The sequence below is a fragment of the Herpailurus yagouaroundi genome, unplaced genomic scaffold (genome assembly GCF_014898765.1).
Source record: "Herpailurus yagouaroundi ecotype Mexico unplaced genomic scaffold, PumYag 197, whole genome shotgun sequence".
In the NCBI taxonomy this organism is placed as follows: domain Eukaryota; kingdom Metazoa; phylum Chordata; class Mammalia; order Carnivora; family Felidae; genus Herpailurus; species Herpailurus yagouaroundi.
This window is the reverse complement of record NW_024412428.1, coordinates 1,594,446-1,602,892: the sequence shown is the minus strand read 5'-3', so window position 1 is coordinate 1,602,892 and position 8,447 is coordinate 1,594,446. Positions and strand designations below refer to the sequence as shown.

The window sequence follows — 8,447 nt, the reverse complement described above, 5'->3', positions numbered from 1 at the left end:
GCCAACCATAAGAGACTCTTAAATACTGAGAACAAACAGAGGTGAAGAGGGGTGGGGGAGAGGGGCGAATGGGTGATGGGCATTGAGGGGGGCACTTGTTGGGATGAGCCCTGGGTGTTGTATGTAAGCGATGAATCATGGGAATCTACCCCCAAAACCAAGAGCACACTGTATACGCTGTATGTTAGCCAATTTGACAATAAATTATATTTAAAAAAATAAGAAAAAGTGTGCAATCTTGAATCTGCATTAGTGTTTACATATTATAACTAAATTTTATTTTTGTGAAAAAGATATTAGGATGAATAGTCGCTCTGAAATAAAATTTATGCACAAAATGTTTAAAGTATATTATTTATTCACTATGTTTCTTCTATTCTAGTTACTCTCTCTGGAAATGGAGAAAACGGTAAGGCAATTTAAGTCTCAATTTAAGTAGAATATTTATGGTATCGTAATTGCAACCCGCTTGCTTTTATTTAGCGATGACTATATGTGTTTTTGTTTTCAGAAATAAAATCTATGTTTTTAAAGTTTAAGTAGGAGATACAGTATTGTGTTTATTCATATTCATTCGATACCTTTTCATTTGTGGTGTTTATATAAATTGGAGTAGCTGTTATTTTGTAAGGCACCTAGTACCCAAACTTCTTTGATATCTTTATGTACATATTTATGCCTTGTATGTTCTTCAGAACTCTTGACAGTAGTACTTCAAAGATTTTTTTCTTTTTTTTTAATGTTTAGCTAGTTATTTTAGAGGGACAGAGAGAGCTTGAGTGGGGGAGGGGCAGAGGGAGACAGAGAATCCCAAGCAGGCTCCACCCTCAGCATGGAACTGACACAGGGCTTGGTCCCAGGACCGCAAGATCATGACCTGAGCCAAAATCAAGAGTCAGGTGCCCAACCAACTGAGCCATCCAGGCACCCCCAAAGATTTTTAATATCCGTTCTAGCTAGGGTTGAAGAGGGGATTTTGTTTCATGACGCCCAGATTTTACTGATGGTTCTCTTGATAATGTGTTTGTTAAAAATAATGCTTTACTGCTCACAGACATCTTACAAAATAACCAGACTAAATTTGTGAATTGTATTACGAGTTTATTTTGAAAGGGAATTCTACTTTTTGTAACAACTAGTCAACGAGATAATGCCTAGAGGGAAAAGTCATTGCTCAATATTTCACCAGGATAAAAGAAAATACTAAGTTATTGAAATCAAATTTCAAAAATAAAATTTGATTTGAGATACAAAATCCAGAGGATTTCTACAACAGTTGAACAGTTAGAAATTACTGATAAATACTTATTGGAAAGAATTAGGCATTAAGCATGTAGATCTCAAGTTGCCTTTGACTCTAATTTGTCAGTTCTAGCCAGGGTTGGAGAGGAATATAGACTTCCCCTTGGTAGGCTTGATTTTCTTCCTTTAAATCAAAACTGTTTTCTATATGTGATAGCACAGATACAGAAAGCAGAGAAATTTCTGAAGTATTTATAAAAGAACATCTAACTTATTATTTCTTGGGGCTATTTTGCCCGTGTCTTTCAAAGATTCTTTTGATGGAGTTTTTTTGTTTGCTTATTTGTTTGTTTTTTTAAATTCACTTACAGGTGATTTTTGAATCAGATTTTTTGATTTATAGATTTTTTTTTTGCTTTTATTTAATTTGCTTAGTTAACTAAGATTTTACTTTGTTACTTCTGACCAATGGTTTATAGCATATATATGTGACCAGAAGTTTTCTTACTAACAATCACATTATTTCTAATTTATTTAAAAGCAGTATTTCATCAGGGCGCCTGGGTGGCTCAGTCGGTTGAGCGTCCAATGTCGGCTCAGGTCATGATCTTGTGGTTCATGAGTTCAAGCCCCATGTTGGGCTCTGTGCTGACAGCCCAGAGCCTGGAGCCTGCTTTGGATTCTGTGTCTCCTTCTCTCTCTGCCCCTCCCCTGCTTGTGCTCTGTCTGTCTGTCTGTCTGTCTCTCTCTCCCTCCCTCTCAAGATTAAAAATAAACATAAATAAATAAAAGCAGTGTTTCATTACATTATAATGGGATAATTTCCATTTGTTAAGAACTTATTATATTTCAGGCATTATGCTAAGAGATTTATCTGTTTTGTTCTTTTAGCTGAGGGTTGAGATTTTTTAAAGCAGAAACCATTTTGTTCTGTGGAGAGCAGAAATACTCTAAAAATATATTAAATGTCTTTAAAAATATTTTGAGAGTATATTGTTTCATATGCTGACCTTAGTTGTAAGTAACTACATGATTAAGAAGTTTAAAGTACCTCAAGGTTACCGTTTATCTCAAAGCTATACAGTAGTATACAGACGAAGATTGACAAATTTGATTGAATATGGAGGCCAGGCAAAAATATGAAGAAGTGAAGCAAGCTAAGTAAAAATAATACTGCAGACTCAGTAAATGCCTCACTGTTCATATAACAGTAGGAGACTGAGCTCCAGTATACTTTTCCAAAGGAAAGTCAAATGAAGGGATAATAATGAATCCATTGGGTAGACCGTGGGGTTCAACCTGAAGGGAGCAGAGATTTTCAGAAACCAGAATTTTCAATGAGGGTGACAATCAGTTCTAGTGGACGTTGAAAAGAAAGCAAATTTGAAGATAGATGGGAGTTGTGGGAAAGATTTTATCTTGGCATCAGGTGTTGGCTCTGAAATCGGATGTAACTACTAAGATGGTGGGTAAAGTGAAGGAAAATATACTTTTGGAAAATACGACGTAATGAAAAGAACCTTGGATTTTTGTCAAGCGGATGTGGGTTTGAATTCTGGCTTTATCATTTACTAAGTGACATTGGGCAAGATACTAAATTCTCTGAGCCTCAGGTTTCACGTTTGTAAACTGAAAGAACACCTTCCAGGACTATAGGGAGGGTTAGAAATAAGGTATACATTATATACCTTCAGGTAGGCTTTCAGTGGGTGGAATTAGTGATCTGAGTAGCTGTGGTCAAACGTGGCTACTAAGAAGTCCCAGTGGTTTACAGCGCATACACCAGTCATGCACGTGGAGTTCCTTCCCAGCAGTGTCACAGCCAAGGTGATACTCTGAACAACACATTTTACACTGGCCATTGAGATGGCCTGGAGGCAAGGAGACCAGTTGGCTTTTGCAGTGAACCAAATGAGATCAGCAACAGGATATGAGCTGTTACACTGAGAGTGAAAATAACGAGAGAGAGTTTACTTTGAAAGAGATTTTAGGAATTGGAATTTGAAGGACTTTGTGCCGATCAGCAGTGCGACGTGAGGAGTCCTTGGGCCCGGGCTTCCCGCGCCAGTTAACTGTGGGACTGGTGGTTCTGCTCTCTTAGCGACACATGCACCAGTATAACAGCCAAAGAAAAGGCTGGGTCCAACGATTGTTAATTTTTTTATCATTATTTTATTTCAAAAGAACACTTTTTAAACCAGAAGTGAGAGAAAAATAACCTCAGACCAAAGGAAGAATAGTACTTCGAATTCAATACATGTTAGCTTTATGAAAACTTCACGACATTGTTCTTAATGTTTCTCATTTCACTGCAGACCAGTGAAAACTTTTATCATTTCTTTAACTTGGGAAACACTGAAATAGGGAACGTGCAAAAAGAACCAAATTTTGAGAGGAAATTAAGATTCTTGGATAGTAATGATAATAATAGCCAGTACTGGGGCTCCGGCCGGCTGAGTCAGTAGACATGCAACTCTTGATGTCAGGGTTGTGAGTGCGAGCCCCACGTTGGGCGTAGAGATTACTTAAAAAAATAGCCAGTATTTATTAAGGATTTATTATGTACCAGGCACTGTTTTAAATGTTTTGCATGTATTAGGTCATCATTATTAAGCAGCTAACTTTAATGAAACCAATTAAGGGCTTTAACTGAAGTCTGAGCAGATTTTGGAGGGAGTATGGTATGAAGAGGTAATGAGTTGCAAAAGTAATGGAGAAGGCTTATGTGGAAGAAGTAACATTTGATCTCAACTTTCAAAATGAGTAGAATTGCAGACTTTTATGCTTGTGTCTATTTGGTTTTGTTCAGTGGTTTGTGGTGCCACATTCCAAATGGAAAAGGACTTTAGGCACCTGGTAAAGAGTCCTTGCTTCTTTCGGAAACCTGTTCTGCTTCTTTCAAATAGAAAAACTGCAGAAACAACAAAAAGCTTTGAATTATATCTGTGAGTTAATATTTGGAGCTAAGGGTGTTAGAATGTTACGCTGATCTGCTTGGGAACCAGTTATGGCAGGAATTTTAAGGGGCTGAAAATTCTTGGGTACCCTTTGTGGAAAGGAGAATGAAATTTAGCGTAACTTTTCTGGACAATCCAGGAACTGAGTTTTTCAGATGACTCATTATTCACTGTGATGGGAACTCCCTGTAGTACTTTCAGCTGATAGTTCCTTGGACTTAATGTTCATGGTGGTGGCTTCTGTCTTAAATAAGTTTTAAATCATTTAAAATGTAACTTTTAGATGTAACTTTTAGAAAGACCTTGAAATACACTGAGAGAAGGTGTTTCAACTTGAATCTTAAGCGTTTTAATAAAATCAAATCTCTTAGACTGCAGTCTTTACTTATAAACCAGGCTGATAACCCTTAAATGCAGGAATTGAATGTTTCTTCATATCTGTAATTGTGACGTCATGCAGATAAAGGCGTTTACATATTTGATGTCTTCAGTAGATTTTAATGAAGGTTATTTATTGGATTACGCCTCCTGACCCTAAATATTGTGTTTTAATGTAAAGCTTCTTCCTGTTTTCACCTGGATTCAATGAAATGTTATTTGTTTTTATTTACCAGGAAAGGCCGTTGTTTACCTTGTGGCTTTCCATCTGTTCTTTGTTATGTTTGTATGGTCCTATTGGATGACAATTTTCACATCTCCCGCTTCCCCCTCCAAAGAGGTAAATTTCATGTTGGTAAATTGCCAAATGCTGTAGCTAATTGTAGAATTATTTTCCCTGTGTTACCTTCGTTAAAACTTTATTACATAATGCATTTGTTCTGTTTCCGCTCATGAACTCGCTTGGTGACTCCACACTGTGAATGTGAGTCGTCAGCCCGGTCTCAGATACAACCCGCTCAGCTCGCTGAGATCGAGAATAGTGCTAACGTTTGCTTATACTGGTATTTTTCTGCCATGCTATGTTTTCTTAAAGACGTATTTTTTTTTTTTATTGGAGTAAGAAATCTTAAGGGACAGAGAATTGAATTAGAGAAGTAGAGTTTATTTTTGGACACCTTAACGTATTTTCTCAGGCCTGAACAAATACGCTGCGACAGAAGAAAGTTTTGGTTGTGGAGAACAACTTGTCTAGGCTATTGTTTGTTATACTTTAGTATGTCTAGTGTTTCTTCTAATTTGAGGTTCCATTGGGAAAAATAATGTGAGTAAATATTCATGTAGAGTAAGTTTTAAGACCAGTGTGTTTCTCCTGCCTTGACATAGCTGACTGACATTTGGTATAGCTAGATGGCTAAGAATATGCTCTCTGGCGTTAGGGTTACCTGAGTTTGATTTTCTGCTCTAACACATTACATAATGTGTCTGAACCTCAGTTTTCTCATGGGAAAATGGAGCTAACAAATAGTGCCTGTTTCCGTAAGATGTTTGTGAGGATTGAGTGAGATTCATTCACGTAAAGCTTTTAACACAGTACCTGCCACATGGTTGGCAACCAGTGATTAGGTGATGATGATAATTATTTCCCCTCCTGTCGAATTCTTTCAGAATTATAGACCCTGTGTTTAAAAATGATATCAACGTTCATTTAACTTTTTGTAGAACATACATGCAGAAGAGTATAAACATAAGTGTACGTTGATGGATTTTCACAAACCGAACACCTTTTAGTAACCACCACCCAGTCGAAGACACGACACATCTCCGGCATCTCCTAAGCCTCCTCGTGCGCCCTTCCAGGCACCCACCTGCCACAAACCACTCTCCTGCCCCCCTAATAGCATCAGTTCGCTCTGCCTGGCTTTGCACTTCATGTAAATGGGATCCTACACTCTGTGTGTTTGTGTGTCTGGCTTCTTTCATTAACATTCCGTTTGCGAGATTCATCCGTGTCGTTGCATATAGTTGTGAAGCATTCATTCTCATTCTTGTTGACTATTCGGTTGCGGTAGATAACAGTTTGTTTAGCTGGTCTGTTGTTCATGGGCAAGGGCATTTGGGTGGGTTCCAGTTTAAGGCTGTTAAAAATAGGGCTGCTGTAAACATTCTTCTGCATATGCATATTATACACACATACATGCATATTTACAGACGTACATATATGGCTCTTTTGGGTAGATGCCTAGGATTACAACTGCTGGATCATATGTGGTGTGTAATTGAGCATTAAGAAAATGCCAAATGGTTTTTGCCCTTTTTTTCTGTTGGGTGCTTTTGTTTTAAGGGGTAGTGAAATCATCGATCAAACTTTGTGTTTCTTCATATATTCTTCAGACATTTGACAATAATTAGTCGCCCCTTAAAAGTTATGTTACAAACTGCCATCCATACCTTAAGCTCTGAGTTGAAAAGGAACTGATTTTATTGGATCACTTAATACTAGTGATGGCCGTTGAAAATATAGCATGTGTAGCAGTAAATAGTTGTCATTATAGTAAAGAAAACATAGAATAAGAAAAACAGTCGGTAATGCTTTTGAGAAGCAGTACAGTGTAGAGGTGAAGAACTCAGGCTCCGGCCCCAGACTGCCCCGGCTCAACAACATTGGAGACTTCCCTCAACCGTCTGTACCTCACGTCTGTCCTGTAGAACGAGGACAATACTAGTATATGCCTTACGGGATTGTTGTAAACGTTGAATAAATTAATAATATATGTGGTTAGTACTGTTTATAATAACAGTATATGGTTAATAGTGTATGTAAAGTGCTCAGAAGAATACACAGCACGTAATAAGCACCATTTGAGTGTTATTTACTTATTTTGGTGGTTGTTTTGTCGTATTGCATCCATCTAGCATTCAGCCCAGGACCTAAGCCGTTACATACACCCCCATTCTTCACGCTCCCTCTTCTGAGAAGGTGAGCTGACTGCCCGGCCTGTGGCCAGTGGCCCTGCCCTGGCACGCTCTACCTTCCCGTCATAGAACTTACTGTCCAGTTTCATAGTTGCCTGGTGCCTTGAATGCATCACTTTACTGTCCGTTTTTTGAGGGCAGAGATCATTTTCATGCTGTTCTGTGCTACACCCGTCTCCCCACTACTTAGCACGTCGTAGGTGTTCACTACTGAATGAGTTGATTATGAAATCGTCAAGGGCGGCTAAGTTAAGCTAGGGTGACAGCCAGAAAAGAGCCATCTCTGATGGCTGACTGAGGTACCTCCTCGTAGGAGTTACAAGCTGTGAGGTGGCTCCTAAAGTAACTGCATTAAAAGGACTCTGTGAGCTGAGAGGTTAGAAAAACACTTGGCCATCAGACGCAGGGAAATTGTTTGAATCTAAAAAGCTCTACATTTTTAGGAAAGTTAAGTTATACATACGGGTATTTTTCTTTTTTTTCTTTTAGTGTTTTTATTTTTAAGAGAGAGAGAGAGAGCGAGCACGAGCGTGCACAGGCGGGGGAGGGGCGGAACGAGAAGGGGGAGAGGATCCGAAGCGGGGCTCTGCGCTGACAGCAGCAAGCCCGACGCGGGGCTCGAACTCACAAACTGGGAGATCGTGACCTGAGCCAAAATCAGACGTTCAACCGACTGAGCCACCCAGGCGCCCCTGGGTATATTCTTCATTCTTTGTCAGCAAGTACTTAGCACCTACTGTTTACCAGACTGTGCTAGGCTCTGGGAATTAAGGGAACAAGACAGACATGGTCCTTACATTTTAAAGGGAGAGACAGATGGTAAACAAATGATTATAACTGTGATACATTTACCTAGTTTTAGAGTGAGAACATGATGATGGAGTAAAGCATAACAATAAAAGCCACCAGGGAGAAAAGCTACTTTGGGTCGTATGGTCAAGGAAACCTCTGAGGACGTGGCACCTAAACTGAGACCTCTATAAGCACAGTATCTCTCTCACTGAAGTCTTAGCTCTTTGAAGGGAGGATCTTCGTTGTTTATTGCTCTGTCCCCATTGCCTCGAGTCAGACGTCTTACACAGCAGGCAGATTGCTAAGTATGTGAATGAATGAACGGTGAGGAGGAGCAGCATCTGAAGAGCCAGCAGGCATCTTCTGTCACTAGGCGTCCTCTCTCCGAGGACAAGATACGGCCCCATCGCTCCTCCCATCACCCTGCAGCGGCTGCCGGCCAGCTACAGGATGCAAGCCGTGCTCCCTCCGTGACAGCTACACGGTGCAAGCCGTGCTCCTCTGCACGGTGCACGAGACCCTCCGTGACAGCTACAGGGTGCAAGTCGTGCTCCTTTGCACGGTGCACGAGACCCTCCGTGACAGCTACACGGTGCAAGCCGT

The 8,447-nt window shown here is 39.7% G+C and overlaps 1 protein-coding gene across 7 annotated transcripts in view; it reads left to right on the top strand.

Annotated features, from left to right (window-relative positions):
* Positions 1-284: 284 nt before the first annotated feature.
* ZDHHC20 (zDHHC palmitoyltransferase 20) overlaps positions 285-8,447 on the top strand; it is a 49,853-nt gene continuing 41,690 nt past the window's right edge. For 6 of the 7 annotated variants that reach the window (XR_005782254.1, XR_005782253.1, XM_040448010.1 and 3 more), the window contains exons 1-2: positions 285-409; positions 4,814-4,917. Coding sequence is in view for 4 of the 7 variants with exons in the window: in XM_040448010.1 (XP_040303944.1) it covers positions 4,858-4,917 (60 nt within the window). In the remaining 3 variants the exon portion in view is untranslated. The remainder of the gene's footprint in view (positions 410-4,813; positions 4,918-8,447) is intronic. The other variant, XR_005782255.1, reaches the window with a different exon arrangement.